The 26591-nt window shown below is 40.8% G+C and overlaps 1 protein-coding gene across 3 annotated transcripts in view; it reads left to right on the top strand.

Annotated features, from left to right (window-relative positions):
• The window catches only part of TOPAZ1 (testis and ovary specific TOPAZ 1), a 44773-nt gene extending 20035 nt beyond the window's left edge, over positions 1 to 24738 (top strand). For all 3 annotated transcript variants that reach the window (XM_048951764.1, XM_048951766.1, XM_048951765.1), the window contains 12 exons: positions 1936 to 1999; positions 3093 to 3244; positions 3518 to 3610; positions 3901 to 4016; positions 5469 to 5535; positions 6749 to 6923; positions 8423 to 8523; positions 11981 to 12146; positions 13012 to 13176; positions 19583 to 19786; positions 20336 to 20519; positions 21610 to 24738. In XM_048951764.1, the coding sequence (XP_048807721.1) occupies positions 1936 to 1999; positions 3093 to 3244; positions 3518 to 3610; positions 3901 to 4016; positions 5469 to 5535; positions 6749 to 6923; positions 8423 to 8523; positions 11981 to 12146; positions 13012 to 13176; positions 19583 to 19786; positions 20336 to 20519; positions 21610 to 21823 (1701 nt within the window). In that variant the 3' untranslated portion in view covers positions 21824 to 24738. The remainder of the gene's footprint in view (positions 1 to 1935; positions 2000 to 3092; positions 3245 to 3517; positions 3611 to 3900; positions 4017 to 5468; positions 5536 to 6748; positions 6924 to 8422; positions 8524 to 11980; positions 12147 to 13011; positions 13177 to 19582; positions 19787 to 20335; positions 20520 to 21609) is intronic.
• The last annotated feature ends 1853 nt before the right edge of the window (positions 24739 to 26591 follow it).

Below are 26591 nucleotides of genomic sequence, written 5' to 3'. Positions count from 1 at the left end.
TTATTACCAACTGTAACCAACGTCAAATAATTTTTAGTCCTGTTGATGATCTTCAGCCACAGTTAGTATGGACTGTGCATTTCAGAGATGCTCATACCCTGTAAGAAATGAATCTCTTAACAAAAGCAGTGCTGCAGCATGGGATTTTCCCTCTTACTAAACATCAGAGTGCACACTGGGAGAAGCTGAAAGATGTCATGGGTTTTTGTGCTCATTCTTGTAATTTAAGCACCTCCGTGTGACTGCAGTAGAGCTGTTTTACTGGGCAGTCAGTTGCTTATAAAAGATACACAACCATTTTATTAAGGTTTTTATTAAATTGTCATGTTAAATGATTTCTGGATCAAGTGGTAGGTGACAGAATAGTGTGATCTGCAGTAGGTGACCAGTGGTAGAATAGTGTGATCTGCGTTACTTTTTGAAAACAAAAATCGTCTCCTTCTAGTTTCATGAATATTCATTTTAAATTTATTATGATTAACTCAAAATTCAAGTTTCAAAAACTCAGGATTCTCCCATTTTATGCGGTCTGTATATTCAGTAATACCTTTAAATCAAAACCATTAGCTGAAGCCCTCTAGAATCTCTAAATGAAGCACACAGTCTGTTTCCTTTGCACGTGTAGTGTGTTGTGTCCCATGATTAAATCATACTACGACTGGATTTTCCAAGCAATTTCACTAATAATTGCAACATTCAAAGCTGCAGATGCAATCTTGGCTATTTTTGGGTGTCAGTCCAAAGGAGGAGAAGGATAAGAGATTCCTGAAGAAACGAGATTGATTTACATACTGTAAGCATGTGCTCAAGTTTGTTTTGGAAGTGCCCTTGGCCACTTGGGATTGTAGATTTGGGTTAACCCATTGCAGAGTGACAGAGCAGTTTTCCATAAGGGATCTCTTAGACCAATTCAGCAACATTATGATGTTTTTCAAAATAAAAGTAATATTATAATCAACGTTTTTAATGTACAATCTTCATGTAACTTGATCTGAAAAGGTTAATGGTTATATAAAACAAGAAAGGTGTCTTGGCCAGAAGCCAGTACCTCCTGCTTTTGTGATAATTCATTCACTGTAACAAACTCAATGAGTGAGTCCTGCCTCATCTCAGAGTTACCTTTAAATATATGCAGAGCTCAATTCTATGATAACATGTTTACAAATCTGGAAGGGAGAAACTTGATTTTTCAGTGTTTCACAAAGTAGTATTAAATATAAGACCAATTTTAAATTGTTTGGTGGAAAGACTGTGGATGTTCCACAAGTGACAAAGGGTATCTGAAGGGGTGTTGCTGTGTTTTGTTTTCTGATTCAGAACTCTGTGTTTAATCTCAGTGGACTTTCCTTTTTCATCTGCAGCAAAATGTGTAAATATCCCAAACCTGAGGTTAATGTATTTTTGAAGCAGCTTACAATGTTAAGACGTGAGTGTTCCAGTACGAAATAAAACATGAGTGTAGGATTTCTAAAATAAGTGGGTCCATGGTGAAATGATAACTGAATGTCCAGCTTGTTTCTTTGTGTCGTTATGAGTGAGTCTTCATGGTGGTCAGTACATTTATAGAATTTTTGTTTCTCATATTTTCACTTCCAATTCATTGCTTCCCATTCTGTTTGTTGAGCATGCCACATTTTACTAATTGCAAAGAAAGTATATTTTCAAATTATATTTTTCTTTGCTGAGTGTATGCCCACACACGCGTGCAGTTGTGGTCCTAGCAGCTCCTTTCCCAAACATTTTGTCTATATTATTTTTCTGCTTGATTTGTTTTCCTTTGACCCAGTTACCTTCTTGCAGCTTTTATCAGTATTTTAAATAATTAAAAGCAGTGTAAAGGTTTCTTCCTTATAGAGCTCATACTTCTGGGTAGTTCATTTGTTTGGCATAAACTGAGGTCATATTTAATGTTATTTTTTTTAATTTTTTTTCTAGATTTGCATGGCAATACTTAAGACATACATTAGTATCAATGAATCAGGCCTTCTGAAACGTGCAGGTATGGTAGCAGCTACTTGCAGGTAGCTTTTTATGTGTATCTGATACGTAGCTTATTTAAAGCAAGTTAAATAGAGAGACTTGGGAGAAAAACAGGTGACATTTATTTCTACAGTGAATAAAATTGTCATTTTAGAGGAACCTGTCTGTTTTCATGTTCTGTTTTCACATTAAGGATGAGTATTTAGGTACGCAGTTATCTGAGGAGATTGTTACAAATCTGTTTTACCCAAGAAATGAACTCAGCCTGAATGGAACTAGGCTTGAGAATAGATATGAGTAACTGGGGCAAGGTTTAACAACCAGGATTTTGTTAAGGCACTTTTTAGCAACATCTTGACTAAACATTACAAATCCAGGAACTTTAGAATTAAGCTATTTTAAGTGAAGTGCTGTTATAGCATCCAAACAGCTTTAGTTTAGTCCTTTCGCACTGCTGTATGTCCAAACAATTCCAGTTTTCACATTTTGGAGAGAAGAGTTGATTCAGATCAGTGTGAACCTTTGAGTTCAGTCAAAAAAGACTTGATTTTAGCCTGAGCAGTCATTCTATTTGTACTTAAGTTTTTGAAAGTGTAGAGGGGGTGTAGTACATCTGATGTGAACATATGATTCTGCTGTGTCCTGTGTTCCTTTGATGAAGTAGTGCTGTAATGCAGATAACACTTGAGTTCTCAGGGGCTACAGCACACATCTATTACGATTGGCTCTGGAATGGCTGCTAAGGCCATCTACCATGGCATCACTGCACTTCACTTCCTACAGCATCTGGAAGAGCCTCACTGCCTTGGTGTGCTGCCACGTTTAGCCTCATTTTGTGCATTTTTCTGCTACTCTAAGTCAGCTAAGCTTTTTTGAATCCTTAAAGGAGTTAGGGAGTTCAGCTCAGTGACATGAGGTATTTCAGAATAGTCACTTTGTTCTTAGTGATGTTACCATGGTACATTCCTTGAACCTACATATTTCTACATATCCCTGTGCCGCAGTATCCTGGATGATTAAGAGTTGTTACACTGCATTTAAAGATTTAGGAAATAATTTGCTTAAGTAGCATTAGTTGTCCCAAAATAAAACCATTTTAATTGCTTTTTCAGTCCAAATATTTGTCAGGTATTACAGAGAAGTTGCCCGTGGTGAGAATTTTGATTTTCAAGTGCTGAATGATCTTCTCATTTGTTTGCTCAACAAAAGTTTGTTGCAAGAATTATTCCAGATGTTGAATGTAACTGCACAGATTAATACACTAGTAAGTGGCCTTGAAATACTTTGGAAATCTTTTACCCACATTTTCTCCATTTGGGGGGTTTTCTTTTTTTTTTCTTTTTTTTTTTCTTTTTTTTAAGGAATGCTACAGCACTTCTTGTAAAATGTTCATTTAGTACTCAGTTCTTGGAGAAAAAAGAATCAGAAGTTTCTGTTTGAATAATTGCTACTTTTCTAGTTGAACAGGATAACAGGATACAAAATCATAAAACTAATTGAGCTTTTTTTTTTTTTTTTTTTTTTTTTTTTAAATTAGCCAGCTTTAGAAGTTCTTCTGAGAGTTTTTGAATGTGTGGCTTCTTTGAATGTAAGAGATGCTGTTCCTACACTGATCAGTGCCTTTTGTAAGGTATGAGCTTGATTGTGCTACTATTTGTAGGAATTTTGGAAATACTTTGCCTGTTTTAAAATAGAAAGATATGTCTTAAATATTCTTTCAGTAATATTGTTAAAAAGTAAAATTGTGGCTAGCTGAATTTTAGTGTAGACTTCCATTTATCCCTTGGTTCTTGACTGAGATTCACTGTGTAACATGTTCTTCCCATTCATACTGGCCTGCCTGTGGAGATAATTAACATAATAAACATGATGACTTTCTTTTTTTGTTTGCTTACTTTTCCTCTCGATTTGATACTACAGCTTGTTGATGCTGGTATGTTTCTTGAGTATGAACATTTTAACTACATAATTAAACTCCTTCACCAATTGGAAGTTCCAAGCCAGGAAATAGATATTGTTCTGAACATAAAATCCAGGTACGTCCTTAAGGAACTATTTTATAGTTACATCTATTTAGTTCTGTCTTCCAGTTCGATTTTATAAATCTACACAAAAGCTTTAAAGGTGATAAGAAAATGCAAATTTAGTGCTTTAGAGGAAAATACTGCCATATTATGCCTACTTGTATTTTAAAATGCTGTCAATCTACTGTGTTTCAGAGGTCAAGGATTGTTATTCAAAAACTTGGACTGTGGCTGCAGTTATGATTAGTTTTTTCAGTACTGATCATTACAGTGCATTCTGGTGGGATGCTCTTCCTAGCTGTGGGACAAGTTTGTCCAACAGTAGTAGAAGTGTAATTGTTTAATATATATTTTAGGCCACATAAATGAACGATACTTCCTCAGTTAAAAAAAAAAAACAAATTGTAGACAATAAGAGCATTATTTATCATCTGAAGTTGTTTTCTAGTTTACTGTGAGTCTGCAAAAACATTTGTACCACGATGAATGTGGAGGGGGGTGGTTTTTTTCCAGTGCTGCTGGATTATGCTGAGCAGAATGTGTGATTTCAAAACTGTTGATGCCTCCCAGTTACTTGCTCCAATATATTTTTCATCATGTGCATCATATACACACGCACAAGTTGAATAAATGACTTAGTGGTTCATTTTACAGGCTTTGGTTCTTGGAGGAACCAAACACGTAGCATTTACTGTAGTATAACAGCCTGACACTGTTTTAAGGGAGAACACCCTAGAAGTTGTTTGCTGCTTTTCTTATTTCCTATAGAATACCTTCCAACCAATGGATCCCAGTGTTTTATCTGTTTTTATCTATTTTAATTATATCTGAGTTTTATCAGTTTACCACACCAGCTGGAGGTGATTTCACTTTTCAGATTAGGATTCTCATTCATAGAGGAATTGCCCTTTCCAAGTAACCTCAGTACATGTCTGTTTTCTGCACAAAACTGAGACAGTTTGTGTCTGTGAAAAGTGAGCAGCTTTACTGCTTCAGTAAAGCAGTACTTTGTCTGAGCTTATTCACATGTAGGTGATTTATCTCTTATTCCAGTGGCAGCATCAGAATAAACCACTCCTAGGTATTTGAAGTGGAATTGCACTTGAGTTTGTGTAATGAGCTATTTTTTTTTTTAACCATTGTGTCAGAAACATATAAAATACAGTCTGCATTTACTTAATGTATTTCAAGTCTTATTCCTACCTTTTCAGTTGCATTTATACTGAGACAAGGGAGTATTATCTGTGAAAATATCTCTCTCCGTTTATTTGTATATTCACACACTATCTTGTTCTGATATGATTGTAAATGTCCATATTCAGTGTTCAGTCTGTATTTGTAATAAATCAAATAAATAATTACATCATTTTTAGTCCAAATATAATGAATGGTTGATCACTTCCTTGTAGTTTAGTTCACTAGGATGTGTTAAAATTAAGCATTAACGTTTTTTTCTTATTGAAGATTTCAGGAGATGCATTTTAAAAGCGACTGGCTTTTTGACTTTAATTTGGTAATGGCAGAAATTCAGGTACAGTGTGTGCATGTTTCAGGTGTTTTGGAATGCTGAAGCCATGACTTCTATGGAAAACAGCTATTTTTATGTCTTTTTAATCTATTGATAATATTTTTTAATGTGAGCCTATTGTGGGGAAATATTAAAATGCAGGGGAAAAGCTGTCTTTGACTTTTCTGTGATGTCAGTTTTTATTTTAATTTGCATACTTGTAGCTTTTATCTTACGCCTAATTTTAAGCAACTGTTTGTTGTGCTTGTAATTGGTAGTGATGTATTCTTCCTCACCAGAAATTGTTTAATGCTTTATTCAGTGGATAGAGCTCATACCTTATATAAAAAGGCAAATTATAAAAGGATGTAGTTGGTAACACTGGGTGGGTTATTTTGAAGAATATAAAAATGCTAGAGAGTAACTTACTCAGTAGGTCTCTGCATTTTTCAGATTGAAGAACAGATTATTTCTTATGGACAATTGTAGCATAGCTTACATATTACTGCACAGATCCTGAAGCCAAACTTTAAGGAGGGGATCAGGACTGCTTGCAGCTTGGTCCACTCAGTTCCCAAAAATCTCTATTGTTGACAAAATCCTTGTTGACATGCGTGTGTAACAGATCTCAGCTCACTTGGCTTACCTGCAGATGTTGCACCACAGCACACTGCAGTTATCTGTAGCCCAAACCACTTGTTTTAAATTTAACTCTTCTGTGTATGCCATTAGATTAGCACATTAATATAACCTGAGTCCTAAAACCCTCAGAAGAGTTACACCGGAGTAATCAGTGTCTCATGAGGACCACACATTATTTTTAGTCCATGTTGTTAGGAAGATTCAAGTTAACTTACTCCTTGATGAAAGGAAATTGGGTTGGTGGTGCTAATAAAATTGTAATGATTTGAGAAAATACGTAATAAAAATATGAATTTTCAGAGAGAAAAGGATAAAGTACTGAGGTTGAATCATAGCATCATTAGAAACATCTGTATTTCATTACAAACTCTTCATGTGAACTGATAGAGACTCTCTGATCTGTTTCTTTTCAAAAAGGGTAGCTAAGGGAAATGTCATCGGAATACATTCAGTAGTTTCATAGGACACGAGCTATAGATTAATCTTGCTGTTTTCTGCTTAATTATATCTTAGTTATCTCTTGAATTCCATTATATTTTCTGTTTGGTATTCTGGAAACAAATTTGCTAATATTTGTCACTTGCCTTCTTCGCAGCATTGCAAGGAAAAGAATGATTGGGCCAAGTTGGCAGCTTTGTATGTTAATGCAAGAGCTACATGTGAAAATTCTGATGATCTTCAGAAATTGTCTTTATGTATTACTGAAATACTAACAAAAGATTCTGAGAAAGACAGACCAGGAGTTCCTTTTTGTGATTTTGCTGATGCAGGTAAAACTAAGTTGAAGTAAACACTTAATTACTTATCCTATTAGTAGAATTTTTAAGAGGTAAAAGCCAAAACATATACTGACTGCTTTCTTCATATTAGTTAATCTGATTGTATACAACATTCAGAATTTCTTCAGGCACAAATACAAACAGGTGAAATGATGAATAGAAACCATTTTCTAGTGAAGTCCATGGTGCTTACACTTGATGTCAAAGGCCCACCCCTTCTGAAGAGCACAGATTTGAGCTTTCTCCTATTAAGGAGAGAAAGCAGTACTGATGGTTTTAAGAGATAATGTCATGTTCTCAGAACAGTGGCAAGAAAGTATATTTCAGTATTGTCCTCTGAAGTGCAGCACTCTTACTAGCATAAATTAACTTCATATACTTGTATATATAGAAATGCATTGACTGGGGTTACATCAGTTATGTATCTTTTGTTATGGTTTGGTTGTAGCATTTTAGATTTTCAGAATTATTTGTTACCCTAAGCAACTAAGAATTTACACAAGGGCTTCGTCAACAATACACCTTCTAGCTTTTTTAATACGCAGCATGTTTTCTGTCCCCCTTTTCTTCATATGCCTCTTCATTTGCTTGTCTGCATCCTTCCTCCCAGTAAGATTGCAGGAGGCTGAGGCTCAGTGCTGTGTCAGTGGGATATTACAGCTCTGTGTAAAGGATGACTTAGATCTTTTTCAACCTGCATTAACTAATAAGACCCGATGACTTATTTCAATTAAGTGACACAACCTTTTTGATCACAGACTTTCATGCTACAAAACAGCTATCACAGCATCTGGCTGTGAAACACATAGAAGGCTTTGATGGGACTTGAAACTTGGTCTTATTTCTTTAGAGCAGTGGTCTCCATGCTCTTAGGCAACCCATCAGTAAAAAAAAAAAGAATTTTACACTTGCCCCCAACATACCATATGTTTATTTATTTATTTGTAAATTATGTACATGTACCACTGCGCTAATATATTAGGTATATTCTAAAACATGCACAAAAATGTAAATTAAAAAAGATGAGGTAGAGATAATTTTATTTAACTTAACTTTGGTACAAAAAAATTTTTTTTCCATACCTGAATGGACTGTGTGTGCACCACCCCACACTGGAGACCACTGTTCTGCAGTACCAGCAAGGCTTCCAAAGTGGTTAAATGAGATGGTTTGGAAAACCCTGCAATTACACAGTTCTGTAATTGCTGTCATTCAAATGCGTCAGAAAATGAAAGCTTACTTTAAAAATGATGATGTTCATAAGCTATACCATTGCATGCCCAGGCAGCTTATGGATAAACTAGAGTACTGTCAAAGAGTGTCTGGATAAACTGTTGTTGTTTAGTCTAATTTTGGTTGTCAAACTTTAAAAAAATTATTATATTTAATGCCTCGTATTTCAGAAAATGTGTGCGAGTGCTGTGATCTGTAAGTTCTTTAAAGTTCTTTTACTGGTAGAAACAAAAATAATCTGTATTTTTTCTTTCTAGTAATAAAAAATTCCCAGTGTAATGAAGCAGACAGAATTTTCATTGGAAGGGCTGGGATAAATGTAATGAATTCTTATCGCAGAGTACTGCAGTGGATAAAGGTACACTGGATTATAGTAACCTGACTTGAAGAAAAAGAATGAGTCATTTATTTATTAGATATTAAACTGTTTCTCTAGTTTAATGTGGCGTGCCACTTGCCTTCTCATGGTCAACATCCTTCCCACTTGCCTATCTGGATCAGAGTATTTTGACCAAAGTATACTGACCAGTAGTCTTCGAACTTCGCATGTGTTGGGATTTCTTTCTTGTTTGCTTTGTTAATAGAGTGGAAGGAGTTGCTTGTGAGAATGAATATGCTTTTGATTTATTTTTCATGTAATACGTAATTATGACTTTCCTACAGCAAAGGACACACAGTTTGTAGAAATTGTTTTCCTTCTAGTGATAGACATACAAGGTATTCGTACTGCCTGCTAGAAGAATGCAGTTCAGTTCAAAACAAAAACAAATAAATGAACGTAATTCTGTCTGGATAGAGTTCATTATAACCTTGTCTTGAGACCTAGAAACTTGATTGTTCAGGTTCAGCTTTTCCTTTTCTGCAGTAGGGGTGAGTCTGGACGAGTAGCGCTGTCCTGCAGAAATGTTACTTTCTTCCATCTGGCAATACTTTTCTATTCTGAGACCATCCAACTCAAGGAATTTTTCCTGCCCTGATTCTTCTGAGCCTGACTTCAGGTGGAATGGGTAGACTAAGGTCAAGAAGACAGAAGAGAGTCATAGCAGGGCTGCTACTGACTGCGCTTAGTGAAATGCTCATCACCCAGATTGTTACTAGAAGTGCTTTTCTTCTCTTGACTCTGGGTCTCTGGGTCCTTATCAGTAGATAGGGAATTGGTTGGAGCGGTGTTCCCCAGGGGTCTGTCTTTACTCTTTAGCATCTTTATGAGTGATGTAGATGATGGAATTGAGAGCACCCTCAGCAAGTTTGCTGATGACACTAAGCTGAGCGGGGTGGTTAATGCAGCAGGAGGGGATGCCATCCAGAGGGACCTTGATAAACTCAAAAGGTGGGCCTCTGTGAACTAGTGAGGTTCAACAAAGTGCAGAGTTTTGCACTTTGGTCAAGGTAATCCCAGGTATATATACAAACTGGGAAGGGAAGTCTGTGAGAGTAGCACTGCTGAGGAGGGCTTGTGGGTCCTGGTGGATAAAAATCTGAACACGAGTCAGCAATGTGCTCTTACAGCATGGAAGGCCAACAGCATCCTGGGTTCCAACAGAAGAGGGGTGGCCAGCAGGACAAGGGAGGTGATTGTCCCCTTTGTTCTGCCCTTATGAGGCCCATCCGGAGTACTGCATCCAAGTTTGGGGCCCTCAACACAGGAAGGATGTCAAGCTTTTGGAGAGGGCCCAGAGGAGGGCCGTGAAGAGGATCACAGGGCTGACACACCTCTCCTGTGAAGATAGGCTGAAGGAATTGGGTTCAGTCAGCCTTGGGAAGAGAAAACTTCAAGGAGATATCATTGCGGCCTTCCTTTAGATTGTGTCAATCCTAGCCACTCTGTGATTCTCATTTCATACTTCTAACCAGGTTTGGATTTGTGAATCTTGCAGAAAGTTGGACCTCACCTTTTACAATCCTTTCCTGCTATCACATACCAAAAATTACCAGTACTAAGAGACTGGACTTTTCACAGAATGCTTTATACTCCAGGCCTCATCCAGTGTTGATCATGAGGCCTGTAACTATCAGTTAGTGGGCCCAGTCTTGTTCAACATCGTCTTCATTTACCTGAACGAAGGGATAGAGTCCACCCTCAGCAAGTTTGCGGATCATACCAAGCCGGGAGGAGAGACTGACATGCCAGAAGGTTGTGCTGCCAGTCAGCAAAACCTGGACAGCGTATTAAGTTGGACAGAGAGTAACCTGATGAGATTCAGCAAAAGTAATTGTAGGGTCTTGCTCCTGAGGAGGAATAACCACATGCGTTAGCCCAGGTTAGGGGCTCTGCAGAAAAACACTTGAGGGTCCTGGTAGACAACAGGTTGGCCAGGATCCAGCAGTGTGCCCTTGTGGCCAGGAAGGGCAGTAGTGGTATCCTGGTCCTGCTGGAATGCGGCCAGTACGTTGAAGGAGGTTATCCTCCCCATCTCTGCCCTGGTGGGGCCATGTCTGGATTACTGTGTCCAGTTCTGGGCTCTTCAGCTCAAAAACGATGGAACTTCTGGAGAGAGTCCAGTGGAGGCCATAAAAATGATTAGGGGCCTGGAGCATCTCTGTACAAGGAAAGGCTGAGAGACCTGGGACTATTCAGCCTACAGAAAACAAGACTGAGAAGAAATCTCATAACTGTTCATCTGGAATTCAGAAGTCAAATGAGTGGGGCCAGGCACTTTGCAGTGGTGTGCAGTGACAGGACAAAGGGCAGTGGGCAAAAGCTGCAACACAGGTGGAGGTTGGCCACTTCTCCTGCATAACTGGTAATAGTGCTGGTGGGAATGGCCTCAAGTTGCACCAGGAGAGATTCAGATTCTTTGAGAATGTTGCGTTTGTTGTCAAATCGTTTTCTCAACAGATCACTCTCCAAAATTCTCAAGTAGGCTTGCAGACGGCCTGCACTGACCACATTGGAGTGTGAATGAGTTTGCACTCTGAATGATTTCTATCAGTACTGACAACTCCCAAATTGATCTCTGCTTCAGGGATGAAGTAAAACTGTTATTACTATTTATTTTCAACCAGCTTCCCTCCATTGTATCTATCTATATATCATAATCCTGTTATTATGGACTCCTGTTACTATCTACTTGATCTTATATCTTGCTTTTTCAAAAAGCAATCCAGAAAATGGGATAGGATGAAGTGTTTGAACTACCTGCTGTGGCCAAAGTAATTTTGGGTTTAGGATGTACTCTGTGCCTTTTCATAAATATTTCAGATACCCTAAAGCTCTAGAAGTGTTTTTCAGACCATTGTCCCTTTGTGAATATTGGACTCTTTTATCTCATATTTTTGATGCAAAGGTAAAAATTTATGCTTCTTGGTTCTAAGGAGAATGTTCTTTTCAAAAATTGATTAAAGTTAATAAAACAGATGAAATTTGAAAAAACATGCAGATTTGAGGTACAAGATCTTCCATGAAGATCTGTCTCCAAGCAACAAGACTACTGTTTGGATACGCAGGGCTGACTAGGCTGAGAATATTAAAGATATTAATGCATTAAAGTAAGCAAATACAAATAAATTACAAAATTTATTTAAATACTGTCTAGGAACATATACTGTAGAAATAATATTATTGGTAATAGTGTGGAGGGAGCTATTAAACAGTGGATGTTGGGGTTTTTGTCTACAGAATCAAAACGTCCACTACTATTCATTAGAATTTTTACTGTGCAATTCATTTCTTTTTCACCGTTAGTTTGGATAATGTTACTAAACAGACTTGGTGACAGATTTGTACACATCAGTATTTTGTGTAAGTAGTCTGCGTTTATGACTATCATTGCTTTCTCAGACCTTTCCCCCTTCTCTTCTCACCATTACTGTAGGGAAGGAAGGTTCTGGATAAATTGCAAGAACTACGGATACATTTTACAGTTCTGAAAGGAGTTACTGGGGCAGAGAGATCAGCATCAAGATGTCAAATTGTTAATAATGCGGCAGAAATTTTTCTTGAAACAGAAAGTTTAGATGGAGCAACGTGGGTGTTGAGAGGTGAGCTTGTCTTAAAAGAACAAGATTTTGGCATTTAAATTTGAACAATCCCATTTTTTAAAGACTTAAATTAAAACTTACAAGTTCATCTTTGTTATTAAGTAAATGTATTAATACCAGGGCAGCAAAAATAAAATGTGATCCATCTTTTTATTTAGCATTTTGCTTGATATGTGAAAGAAATACTATAAGTAATACAACTTTTTTTCAGATAAGTTTTCGTAGTATTCTAATGTCCATGCCATTCTATTCAGAAGTTAACATAATGGAGGGGGTAGAGAAGAGAATGCTAGTTGGAAGTGACCTGCCCAATGGAGATTTCCTTTGAGCAAGGTGAAATTCAGTGCAAAAGAAAGTTCAGGCTTGGAAGATTGCAGGGGGTTTATTCCCCCCTCGCAGTATATTCATGTTGTAAATACAGCTTTTATTAAATATTAAATTTTTATTCAATAAAATAAGAAGTTACAGGCTTTCTGGAATTCAGCCCCACTGAAAGAAAAAACTCAAAAGTACATACAAGAGTAGAAGATGTTGCATAAAAACGTCCATCACCTAAATTTGCTATCCAAGTTTATATAAATAAATACATACACATTTATATACACACATATATTTATATACACTGCTTACAGTTCATTCCACTAGTATACTATTGAATGAATTTCTGCCTACACTTCTAACTCTCTAAGAATACATCTGAAAAGTATTGGTGCTAAGGGACAAATTGGTAATGATTCAAACTACATTTACTGTGAAGTTGAGAGATTTGTTTTCTACTACAGTTCATAGTGTCCTTTTGTCAGCCAAATGTCAGAAGTTTAGCAGTTTTAAAACATAGAAATAATACTGCTGCTCTTTGTCACAGAGTCAGAGTGGATCACCAATGCACCACTGTGGCCCTGCACTGAAAATGACATCGTGGAGCGACATAACCTGTTATTTTCACTAATGCACAAATACATGAGGCAGAATTTCTACAGGCAGGCGTTTGAAGTTCTGCAGAACTTGCCGGGTTTCCAAATTGGTTGCGGTAAGTAAAGAGACATACTGTGTTAAGAGCCGACAGTTTAACCAGTTAATCTCTACTGTTCTTTCTGCTTGTAGGTATTAGCTTAGTTGGAAGACTGTGTGCTTAGATGTCCTAAAAAAGTCCCATTCCTTGAGGTGTGGCATTGATACAAAACTGCAGTGCAGAACCCCTTTCTCGGTGCCCAGGCAGCAAGGTTTTGCCCACGTTGTCAGATGGGTGGAGTGGGCCTCAGGTGGCATGGGCTGGCGGGGACTGTCCACCTGCAGCACGGCAGGCTACATGGTTGGCAGCGAGGGGGCCTGCTGCAGCTGCTCGTTCAACTTCTGTTGGCAGACTGTGGCAGGCAAGGAACCATGATGGAAAATGGGCTCTCCTTGCTTCATCATTTTGTTTGGTAGTGTGGCCATATCCTGTGTATCTTCCATCTCAAAGGGGTCGTCCATTGCAAGGAATGACCTCTTTCTTCTCATTTGCACATCCAGGTGTTTCGTTTTACATTTACACTTGCCTGATGGTTTCTCGGCCTCATCCTTTTTTTGCAGCAGAGCGTTGGGTTGGCACTTCTCTTCTTTGCCTGTGTTGAGGCCATCTGATCTGCAGCTTCCTTGAGTTTGCTGCTCAGCCAAACTCAGGGCTGGAGCACAGCTCAGCTGAGTCTGCTTTTTCCCACTTGTGCTGGTGTGTGTGCAGAGATGCCTGTGGTACAGCAAAGCTCTGCACATCTTCTTGGCCTCTGGCATGAATTCATCCTGCCGTCTGTGTGCAAGGTTCTCTCGGCTGCCTTGGTTCTGCAGCCTCTCACTGTTGTACTTACATTTAATATCCAGAGGTGGACATGGATGTTGGCTTTTATGTCCTGATGGCTGATCTGCTCTTTTGTATATAGAATGGCTCTTTATCTGGCATTTCTCTTTTCAGTGCTCGTTTCCCTCTGGTGTCTGGAATCATAAAATCATAGAATTGCTCGGGTTGCCAGAAAGTCCTTAAAAATCAAATCCAACCGCAATACTACCTCTACCCTAACAACCCTCGGCTCAGTCATGTCCCTGAGCACCACATCCAGATGGTTTTTAGTCACATCCAGGGATGGTGACTCAACCACCTCCCTGTGGAGCCTATTCCAGTGCTTAACCACCCTTTCTATAAAGTTGATTTTCCTGATATTCAACCTAAACCTCCCCTGGTGCAATTTGAGGCCATTTCCCCTCATCCTGTCAGCTGCAGTGAGGAAAGACCAGCCCCTCTCTCCCTCTGCAATCACCTTTGAGGTATTTAAAGAGAGCAATAGGGTCTCCCCTCAGCCTCCTCTTCCCCAGGCTAAACAGCCCCAGTTCCTCTATTTGCTGCTCGTAGGGCATATTCTCCAAGCCCTTCACGAGCCTTGTTGCCCTTCTTTGGACCTGCTGCAGCACCTCAGTGTCCTTTCTGTACCCAAACAGGTGCCCAAAACTGAACACAGTACTTGATGTGGGGCCTCACTGGTGCTGAGTACATGGGCAGGATTTCTTCCCTGGTCCTGCTCAGCATACCATTCCTGATCCTAGCCAGGATGCCTTTGGCCTTCTGGGCCCCCTGGGCACACTGCTGGCTCATATTCAGCTGACTGTCCATCAGTACAGCAAGGTGCCTTTCCATCAGGCAGCTTTCCAGGTACTCCTCCCCCAGCCAGTGGGGCTGCCTGGGTTGGTTGTGACCAAAATGCAGGGCCCCACACTTGGCCCTGTTGAAACTCATAGGGTTTACCCTGGCCCATCGATCCGGTCTCTGCAGGTCCCTCTGTAGTGCCTTTCTCCCACCCGGCAGATCAGCACTCCCTCCCAACTTGGTGTCGCCTGCAAACTTAGTGAGGGTGCCATCGTGGATGATGCAGGGCCTATTCTGTTCCCCATCCCCATCTACCAGCCCCTGGCTGAGCTGACTCTGATCCGCATGTGGCTCAGTTGTCACACGCTTGAATGGGTCACATCCATGACCAGCAGGTCACAGTTTGTCTCACCGGTTCACACGGCTTGGGTTTCTGCCCTTTGTCGTTGGCAGTCCTTAGTATTTACCTGCTTGGTGGTGATGCAGAGCCTCATGAGCAGCACGCACAGGTTGTTAATTTCCTCTTGCTGGGTGCTGGACATTGGTGCTTTGCCACCAGCGTGGTGAGCTGCGGTCTTCATTGTGAAGCCTGCTGTCCTATTTTGAGGTGTGAGGCCAAGCAGTAGCAGCAATGCTGGCCTTCGGTCCGTCCCCCCTCTTCACCTGCAGAGCCTTTCACCGGCAAGCAGGGAAGAGGTGTGCATTTGTTTGGGTGGGCTGGTTGCCGTGGCCGGGACCCCAGTGTGACATCACTGTGCTGTCGGCAGGGGCAACCCGGTCTCTAACTGCCCTAACTGCCCCCGTCTTGTCTAGCCCCACAAAGTGTCACGGGCTTATCCCTAGATCTAAGTCCGTGACAGGGGGCACAGGCCCGGGGGAAAGGAGAAAACAACGAAGCTGTACTAACGCTTACCATGCGACCCGGCCGGCCCCGGGCCGCGTGCGCTTCGGGAGAGGGGGAAGGGCAGAGAGCTAGCAGATAGTTTTAACGAAGCGAAAACACAACGGCAGCGATCTGAGGAGGAACGATAATTTATTGAATGTAACCAAATGGAACAAAATGAGAGAGACGAGAGTATGCAAAGTGCGAGTCAAACCACGGCGGTGCGAGGGAAAGCACGTGCTTTGCTCCGCGGCGAGCTGAGACGGCTGAGCCGGGGCAGGAAGGAGAGGCGGACCCTGGGGTCCTCCGGAGCTTCACCTCGCTTCCTCTTCCCGCCAGGTCCTGCGGGGATGCCGCCCCTCCCCTCAGGATACTCAAAATGCCCATAGGAGGCAGTAAATGGGACCAGAACTTTAACTTTTTAACTCCCCCTGCTCCACGTGATGTGCTGATGTGGAATACTGACAACAAAAAATCACCAAACCACAACAGTAAGAGTTTTGTGTCAGTGTTAAAATAAACTATCCCAATAGGTTGTGCCCCCTTGCTGAGTCAGTGAGGAGCTCTGTCTCTGGTTTGGATGTGTTGATCTTTTGCTCTTGTAATTTACCCCCGGTTCAGTGCGATATCTCATAGCCCACCTCTGCCTATCAGGAGGCTTCTGATTTCCTTGGTAAAATCCCTTCCCATTCGATGCTAGTAATTCTCTGGTCATCCAAAGTTGGACTGCAGTGTGAAGTCCCGGCTTCCAGTCCATCCTTTATTGCAACTGTCTTTCTGTCTTTCTTTGTTTCAGTGTCGTGTTTTCTTTGATAGGAAGAGATGAAGTGCCGCTGTGTTTCAGAACTCACAAGTGGTGGATGGGCCACAAGTGGCCCGTGGAAGAGATACTTCTGCTGCTGTGGTCTACCACGGCTGGTGTCCTGCATGTACGTAGAGAGGGAAGGTTCCAAAGCTGCTTCTGCTGGCAAACTTTGGCAGGCAAGGAGCCACGATGGAAAGTGGGCTCTGCTTGCTTCATCAATTTTTTTGGCAGCGCAAGCGTATCTTCGGTGTCTTCAATGTCAAAGGGGTCGTCCATTGCTAGGAATGATCTGTCTCTTCTCCCCTGCACATCCAGGTGTTTTGTTTTACACTTCTGTTTGCCTGATGGTTTCTCAGCCTCAGCCTGTTTTTGCAGCAGAGGTTTGGGTTGGCACTTCTCTTTGCCTGTGTTGAGGCCATCTGACTTGCGGCTTTCTTGAGTTTGCTGCTCAGCCAAATTCAGGGCTGAAGCACAGCTCAGCTGAGTCTGCATTTTCCCACTTGTGCTGGTGTGTGAAAAACCTTGTGTGTGCAGAGATGCCTGTGGTACAGCAAAGCTCTGCACATCTTCTTGGCCTCTGGCATGAATTCATCCTGCCGTCTGTGTGCAAGGTTCTCCCCTCAGCTGCCTTGGTTCTGCAGTCTCTCACCGTTGTGCTTACACTTCACATCCAGAGGTGGACGTGGATGTTGGCTTTTATGTCCTGATGGCTGATCTGCTCTTTTGTATATAGAATGGCTCTTTATCTGGCATTTCTCTTTTCAGTGCTCGTTTCCCTCTGGTGTCTGGAATCATAAAATCATAGAGTAGAACGTAAGGCCCTCGTGGTCAACAGCAGGCAGTGTTGTACCCAAGAGTTGTGCTGCTGAGGAGCATAGAAATAACCAGCTGATGGATTGGGCTGCTAGGATTGCTGTGGCTTGGGTGGATCTGAACTGGCAACAGAAAGGTGAATTACTTTTAGCCCAGTGGGCCCACGGACACCTCAGACCACCAAGGAGGAGATGCAGTGTATAGGTGGGCTCGAGATGAAGGGGTAGACTTGACCATGAACACTATTGCACAGAATATGAATATGAGTATGAAATTGTGCTTCAGTAAAGGAATCCAGGTGGATAATGCTTCTCCGGTATGGAGGACAATGGCTGAAATAGAAACCAGGGAAGGCCTGGTGTTGGTTAATGATGTCCCACTCTCACAAACCTGCCACGACAAGTGCCGTGTACTTAGAATGGTGGAAGCAGCCACCTGTTGTCTGGAAACATATCCGGTGCCCCGTGCTGCTGCCCAAAACACTGTCCTGGGTCTTGAGAGGAAAGTCCTGGGCAGCGTGGCGTCCTAGAAAGAGCTGTGTCAGGCAACAGGACTCATTTCTGAAATAACCTGATAGACACCAGGGTGAAAGAGCGTGGCAGTGAGCGGAGAGGTCGCATCCTCTATCACGTACCAGCCTCTGGTGAGATAAAGTGATGCAGTGATCTGTTAGAAACTGGGTGCTGGCACATTCAAACATTGGGCACACAGTCCTTGGTATTTACCTCCTTGGTGTTAAGGCAGAGCCACATGATCCGCACGCACAGCTCGTTGATCTCATCGTGCTGGGTGCTGGATGTTGGTGTGGTGCCACCAGCGTGGTGAGCCGTGTTTCTCATTGTAAAGGCTGCCACAGGCTGTGGTCCGCTTGCTGCACTTTCCTGCTGTCCTGGAGCCGAATATTAGCAATTGTGGGGCCAAGCGGCTGCAGCAAGGCTGGCCTTTGGTCCCCCCTCTTCACCTGCAGAGCCTTGCCAGAGCAAGCAGGGAAGAGGTGTTTGTTGGTTTGGGTGGGCTGTTGCCAGGGGCGGCCCGGTGCCTCGTCCCACCGGTCTCTAACTGCCCTAACTGCCTCCGTCTTGTCTAGCCTCATAAAGTGTCATGTGCCACCAGCGTCGTGAGCCATGTTTCTCATTGTGAGGGGTGCCACAGGCTGGTGTCCACTCTCTGCACTTTGCTGGGCAGGTGTTTGCTGTACTGAAGTGAAGCAGCAGCAGCAAAACTGGCTTTCTATCCATCCTCTTCACCTGCAGAGCCTTACAGGGGCAAGCAGGGAAGAGGTGTGCGTTGGTTTGGGTGGGCTGGTTGCCGTGGCCGAGACCCTGGCGTGACATCACATGCTGTCGCCAGGGGCAACCTGGTGCCTCATCCCACCCGTCTCTAATTGCCCGAACTGCCCCGTCTTGTCTAGCCTGAGTTAAGTTTTGTGTCAGGGTTTTCAGTGTCAAAAGAAACTGTCCCAATAGTTTGTCCCTCCTTCCTGAGGCATTGTGGAGCTGTCTCTCTGGTTTGGATTTGTTGATCTTTTGGTTTTTGTAATTCACCTGCAGTTCAGTGCGATATCTCATAGCCCTCCTCTGCCTAACTGGAGGCTTCTGATGTCCTTGGTAAAATCCCTTCCCATTCAGTGCTAGTAATTTTCCCATTTAGCTGTTCTCCTGTGCTTTGTTTGAAACAATGTTCACATGTGCATGTGTTCTCTAAAACAAGAACAAAATTCCAGGTATTAACGAAGTGATCTTCATCAGGTGTTTCTGATTGCACCACAGCTTTTACCCAATTAATCAGTGCAGATGGTTCCTCCAGCAGCCCATCTTGCTTCTCAGCCATTTTATCTAGTCTTTCTAGATATCTTGGTATCTTGATATCTAGTCTTTCTTGGTGTTGAACAAGTGAACACGAGCCAGCAGTGTGCTCTTGCAGCTTGTTTCCTAGGCTTCATGAGAAGAGGGGTGGCCAGCGGGGACAGGGAGGCGACTGTCCCTCTCTACCCTGCCCTTGTTACTCCCCATCTGGAGTACTGTGTCCACGTCTGCAGCCCCCAGTTCAAGAAAGAGAGGGAGCTGTTGGAGAGGGTCCAGAAGAGGGTGGCAAAGATGATCAGAGGGCTGGAGCACCTCTCTTCCCAAGACAAAAGATCCTTGAGGTCCCTTCCAACCCCAGCCGTTCTATGACTCGTGTGTTACCGTATGTTTTCTCAGCCTTTTCCACTTCGCAAAATGCTTGGTTTGAGGGCTGATGCCCAGCATTGAGAAGTGATTCTGCAAGTAGGCTTGGATTGTATTTGAATTCACTGGTAACTATTTTTCATTTCATTTCAGATACTGTAGACGTTTCTCAGTACAGCCACGTTTTTAACAAGCTGTTAAGTGCCTGTTATGAGAGCAAGAACCTTGGGGTCTTGTCTTCTGCAGTAGACTTCATGCTTTCAAAAAATATTGCTGTTGATTTTTTCTTACTTAGAGGATTAATCACAGGCTTGGGAAGAAGTTGTTTGTGGAGTAAAGCTCGAACCTACTACAAAAGTAAGTTGCTTTTCAGACATGCTTCTCTGGTATTCTTTGGAAAACGTTAACAGCTCAGTCTGTTGGGGCGAAGTGGGTGAGAGTATTTGTTGTAAGGAGAAAACAGCATTTTGTGTCACCATTGGGAATTTATTTGTAACCAGAATGAGTTTTGGGAAATACAAGTCAGTGAATACTACTTGGCACAAAATAAAGGTACTTGTAGTTAAATTAAATGATCGATTTCAGAATTTCAAAATGTGAACCTTGGAATGTTAAAGATGTCCATCATCTTCACATTTTCATCTAGGCAGACTAGATCTCCCTATACTCCTGTTTGAAGCTTGAATTATTGCTAATCATTGTTAAAGGTGACATTTACAACAGTGATTGTTATGAGGAAATACTTGCTGTTGTCTTCTCAAAACAGGCCATTTCACAGATGGAACAGTAAAATCCTTTAAGATTTTGTGTTTTTTTCCCCCACATTCTTAGCAATGTAAGGAAGAAAACAGATCCATGCTCAGTATTGGTAATCCTAATTTCTTACATTTCTGCCTTTATTCTCAGCTGCTTTATCATTGGGTTGCTACCCACCACTGCAGGGAAATCTACGTCACAAAATATTGCCCATTCCTTTTTATGTGTCTGAGGTTGAGATGCTGTTGGCCATTGAATTATTCCTCGTTTCAAATGCCAGTGCTATTCAAAGTCCAGGAGCTACTACTCAGACTTTTCAAATAATACTGAAAAGGTATGTTGTCAGATATGTACCTTCTTTATTTGTACTCATCTGTGTGAAGATGTAATTAACAAGACATGTTATTTTCTACTGGCTGAGAAGGAGAATCCTTGTTTCTCAACTTCTTTGAATCCTTTGTTTCGAAACTGGTTGAAGAACAGTCCATGTTTTTGGTTTTGTTTTCTATATGTGTAGCAGAAAAACAGTTGTTCCAGAGTAATGCTGGCCTGTGTTTCCTTTCTGAGTATGATGTATGTATTACAGGTGTACTACTGCGTGTTCAAAATCAGCGTAGGTTCATAGCTCAGTACCTGAATCCTGGTATTGTAGTTGAACACGTCTGGGGAAGGGCACGGTCAAAAAGCTAACTCCATTAATAAAGCAAATGTAACATTTTTTGGCAATTCTTTGGGAAGTACACGACACCATTTTAATTTATTCTTCTTCTAGGGAATAGAACAATATGAAAGTTCAGTGTATTTTTTTATTTCCCCTCCCTGCAAGATTGAGTACCATTAGATAAAAAATTGCTTTGTTACTTTTACCTCTTGTCCATAAACCACGAAGCACTCTTGTTGGGACTATACCTACAACTTATTTTATGAGATTGGTTGACTCAGCATTATTGTTATTTTACCTTTGCTTTTTTGCTTAATGAATAAGTTGTACTCTTTCACAACCATAGGCGTGACGCTTAGCACATCTTCATTCCAGAGATGGTCACATGCTAAACATGAGTGATGCATGTTACGTAAATACTGGCAATTTCAAGTTCATAAAATGTTTTACTTTCTTTTACTGCATTTGCCAGCCCATAGTCGAGCATTTTTACACGAGATGTGGAAATTGCAGACCTGCTCTGCACTGGCATTAAATTCTTTACATTTCAGTACTGTAAAATATGTTAAAAAGATGACTTCTCCTCACTGTCTAAATTCTTAAGAATAATCAGCTAAAAATTGTCTAGAAATTAGCATCCGTAACGAGTGCAGAGAACACAAAGCATTATTGTAATGATTTTGTTATCTTGTTGCCAATATAAAGCATGAGGCGTTGGATGTGCATGTTGTATAATTTTCTATTTGTGAAAATTCACTTTCAGATGTGAAGACCAGGCAGTTAAGAATAGCAGTGACTATCAAGCAGGAAGGGAGAAACTCATCCAGGCTGCTCGTACATCTGATCCAAAGCTTTTTCTTCGGCATATGACCGTGAACGTTAATATGGAAGAAGTGTACAGCTTGGAGCTCACATCTGCTCTAAAATGGCTTAAGGAGAATATGAAATGGGCAGGGAAGGTCTGGCTGTTTCAGTAGTCATTAATTGCTAGAGTCTTTTGAGGGTTAGTGCTTAAAGCAATCATTGTTACAAATAATAAAAAGTACTAAAGGCAGTTACCACTGTGTTCAGACTGTGCCTTACCAACTTAGAGCAAGGCTTCAAAACTCAGTTGTACTTTTAAATACTTATATTGATGATAATGCAGACGGTAAGAAAGAGAGTAATTTTTTTTCCCAGCTGTCTGGATTGTGATACCAGTTTACATAGATGTTTTTGATGGCATCACTGGTGATAAAAAAGCTGCATCTTTAGAACCTTCACTCTCCTTTTTTATGGAGATTCTCAGACTTTGGTTGAGTGTTTCTACTTCTATTAAGTGAAGGGTTTTCCACATTGCTTCATAGTTTGTAGAAACAATATGTTTTCTTTTCTTTTGTTTATATGGTTTTGTGAGGATGTTGTCCCATCCATGTGCCCCGTAGACCTTCAATGTCTTATTCCAAAAGCCCATTAAAAAGTAGTGAAAATGAAATGACCTGAAAATCATTTACCACATTAGACATGCCTGACTTAGGATACCTTTCTTTTGCAGAATGGTGAGTCTACCTGAGTTGCTTTTAGCTGAAGGTTTAGTTGTGTCTTGATAATAGCATCTGTTTGGCTTCCCGTTTGTATAGCTGTGCCCTTTCACTGAAAAAGAAAACTCACTTCTCCCTTGATGGTGCTCTTAGAGGCAAGTGTTTTTTTGCCTTCACCTCTGACAACTAATTTTACCATTTTTTAGTTTCTGCCAACTGTATGATGAGATGGAGGCTTCTAGCAAGCTGGTTCTGGCATTCCTGTTACTCCAGGAGCTCATTTTTCCACCTGTAATTCCTGAATCATATCTAGGACATGAATTGTTTCAGTCAGAGTTCACTTACTAATGCAGCCTCATAAAAAGGACTAAATGGCAAATTGATGGCACTTTTGTTAAAGCTGAAATTTGTCCAAGCTTTCCACTTTTGTAGTGTCCAGAATCAAATTTCACAAACACGACAGTACAGCTTTTGGTCTGCTTTCCATCCCCATTGGAGATCTTTTGTGCTGAGAATTTCTGCTCGTTTTCATATGGAAGCTTACAGGTTTTGAAGCCTGTTCTGTCCTAAGTGACAGTCAGTATGATGGCATTAAGCCCACAGTGCTTTAGAAGTCTTCCCCTCCTTTGAGGCAGCATGAGTCTCTTCTCAGTTCTAGCAGCATTAATGTAGGTGTCCTTTGTCTGAATTGGGAAAGTCATCATGATCTTTGTGCAGGATGGTTGTTGAGGATTTTGGAGTGGGGTTGATGTATTTTTGTTTGGAGGAGAGAGCTTGGCAGCATATTCTTCTTTTGCAGAGATCTCGCTTGCCTTCCTTCTTAAAACAAAAAGTTAGATTCAGTGCTAACAATCAGATGACATTTCTTGAAAGCCTCATACCTCTAAATTTCTGTTGAGGAACAATTGACACTTAATTCAACTTGTCTTTGAGTTCTGCCATTTGGTGATTTCAACAAACTAAACAAGCAGTGTAGTCAGCAGTGAGAAACGAAGTCATTTCTGCTAATTTCTGTTTAGTGAAATCCTTTGTAGCTTAATCCTGCTTGGAATTAGACAGAAACTATCTGAACCTCAGCTAAATCCCCCATTTCTGTAAGTAGTGCCAGATGTGACTAATACTATGTTTGAGAGATGCAGAAGGACAAAATACTCCTAGTAATCTTTACAGATTCAAAGCTTGTGATGTTTTAGAGACAGCATTATTTTTCCATTATAAGTAACCCTGAATTTTTGCTTAGATCATCCCCAGGAAAAAAAAAAAAAAAAGGAAAATAAAGTTGTTCTGTATTTCGGAGGTTAGTCATTGACATTGTAGCTTAGCTTGGAACTGTGGAAAGTTTATGCAGTGTTTTGTCTCCATCTTCTGAGTATCATCTTCAGCTGATGTGATGCAATCTCAGTCATGTCTTATATTAACAGGCAAAGTGAGCTCCCTTCATCATTGCTCAGAAGTTAAGAAGATGTAACTGATGCATCAGAATCCAGCTTTCTGTCAGGACTGGCTTTTTCTCTGTCACCAAGATAAACAAGTAGGCAATGTAAAGAGGTTTATTATAAGGCTTATACTTCACACTTTTTGATTCCACTCGGAATACTGGACATATCTGGTCTTTTTGATGTGTATAAGAACTTCAGAAAGGTTTATTGATCAACATTCTCAGTAGCATTTTGGCAGCAGAAACTCCATTGCTAAGTTAATGGGTGAGCAAAACTCCAGTGCGGAATGGAAACAGGCCTGAAAGGATGAGGAAATGTTCCAAAGGATAAAGTTATTTACAACAAAAATGATACAGTTTTGCCAAGTCAGCTACAATAGACAGTACCCATGTCTTTTCTTTTCCCCAGGTATAAGTTACTTTCTTAGTAGATGAAAGAACCTCTGTGTTAGAAATAAAACAACTGCTTTATTAGATTTTTTCCCCCATGTAGGAGACAAGATGTACGCCTGTTTGAAGATGGAGAGAGAAAAATTGGGGAAAAAAATCCTATGCTGCACTTAGTATCTACATCTAGAAAAGCTGTGCTTCTGCACTGCTTTTTTAGTGAAAACACAAGAAATGTCTTTCTCTGTGGAAATCTTTCTTCAGTTTTCACTGATTACAGTGTATATTTTTGGAACTATTACTTTTGCAGGTATGGACAGTTTCTTATGACTAAAACAGAATAATGTCGTTTGGAAGACTTGGAACAGTTTTGTTTCAAAGCATTGATAGTTTTGAGGATATTTCAAAACCCACATCTTTGATGGAAGAAGCGAGAAGTTGGAAATAGAACTTGTTGGTTTATACGATGTTTCATATTGTAGAAGAAGAGGGGAGGGAGGGTCATTTTGGAGTTGTTAAGAAGTTAATAAATGTTTTAATCTTTGTGTGAAATACCCAAAAATGTCTGTGAATCTGTATTGTCATTGAGATATTTAATTCCATTCATATCCCTGTAATTAATATTCGTAGGTATGCCAGAGAATAAGCCAATGGCAATGTAGAAGTGAAGAGTTTAATAGCTACTACAAGGATCTGGAGTATGATATGCTGTGTGAGGAAGTTAGGAATGTGTGAAATCAGACAGACTATGCAGTTTTTTGCCATTCGATAGCACATAATGTAGCAAATGCTCATGAGTAAATTGGGCTGAAGCTCCCAGCTGTGGGTATGGCCAGCTTCCAGTTCTAACTGCAGACTGGAGCGGAGGATATAAAGGACAGACCTATGTGCTGTGCTCAGCTCACTGCTGAATACTAATAGTGTGTTACTGAGACTTTTACATGAGGAGGAACATTAAATTGAAGTTTCTCTGATATTGTGATCACACATTAATTACCAAAATATTAATGCAGTATTCCTCAGCTTAGGAAAATATGCCTATGTGTAGGCAGAGCTATTGCTAATTCACATTTTTATGCCTTCACATTCTCTGGATGTATTTTGCATCTTCGTCTGCTTTGTTGCACATCTCAAGTCTACATTTTGCAGTCTTACCTGTTGTGCATAACTCTTTTGAAATGACCTGATCAAAACGTGATAGTGGCACTGCTGGCCTCACAGCTTCTGTGCCATTGGGTGAAATGGGACTGGAGAAGTCGATACCACTTTTTGACTATGTTCCGGCTGAGGATCAGGACAGAAATAAGGGGGCAATGAGAAAAAGGCCCTGTCTGTAGCTACTTTTTATCATAGTGGTTAAAAGTTTCCTTCTGGTAGGAGTAGAGAGCCAGTCAAATACACTTTCCCATGTTAATGATATCTTTTGAAAACCACGCTTTCCACACAGAAATGTGTATATCACTTGATAGGAATCATTTGAATGTATAGAGTACTCCTTTGTTTTTATGGACCCACAGCCTTTCTGCTGACAGGCATACACGCCTGGACTCTGTTCCTGCAGAGATGTGTCATGTCAAACAGGCAAGTCAAACCCACAAAGGAGAACCAGGTATAGATAAAGCCGTAGTGCTGGTCCCACTGAATCTGGTGGCAGTGTTCATAATAAATGGTGAGACTTTGGGCTAAAAGTAGGAGTTCATCCCTGTACTCAGAAGGATGGGAGAAGGTCGTTGTCCTGGACCTGCACAATGGAGCAGGAATCTGGCAGCGTCACCTGCTGCTTATCTCTCCCAATTTATATTTTCCCTTCCTGAGTTTAAAGAAATCCCAGGTGAAACAAACAAATGAAGAGCACGCTTTTCTATTGAATCAATTAAATTTATTTTTCCATCTGCATAATTATGCAACCAATTTGCTTATATAACCAATGGCTTCAATTGGGAGGCAAAAACATGCTTCACATTATGAAAATTATGCAAATCCCCAAGGGTTGTGAGACTGTTGATTTAAAGCTTCACCAAGCTACTGATAGTTCCTAAGCCTTGTCAGTCCACTTTTTAGCCTCTTCTGCTCAGAAATGCAATGGGTTGCATGCAGATAGCTACACTCCCCAACAGTTAATCTCTCTTTGTTCTACTCTGCAGCAATAGATCTTTTTCCCCATCTTTCCCCAACAGTAAGATCCTGTTACAGTGTGCAGGTAGAGAATTTGGAGGGTCAAAAGAAGTTTGTGTAGCAGTGTGCTTTTTAAAGCTTACTAGTCTTTTAATTTATGATCCACGTTGTATGAAAATAGTTACATATTTTCTGTGGGGATTTTTTTAGAGAAAAGCATTCAACACTAGAAGGAAACAATGCTTTGGAGTTTGTGTTACTCCTGAGCTAACAATCTGGAGCTTG

Source organism: Lagopus muta, chromosome 7, assembly GCF_023343835.1.
Source record: "Lagopus muta isolate bLagMut1 chromosome 7, bLagMut1 primary, whole genome shotgun sequence".
Classification (NCBI taxonomy): Eukaryota; Metazoa; Chordata; class Aves; order Galliformes; family Phasianidae; genus Lagopus; species Lagopus muta.
This window is presented reverse-complemented; position numbering and strand designations above follow the sequence as displayed.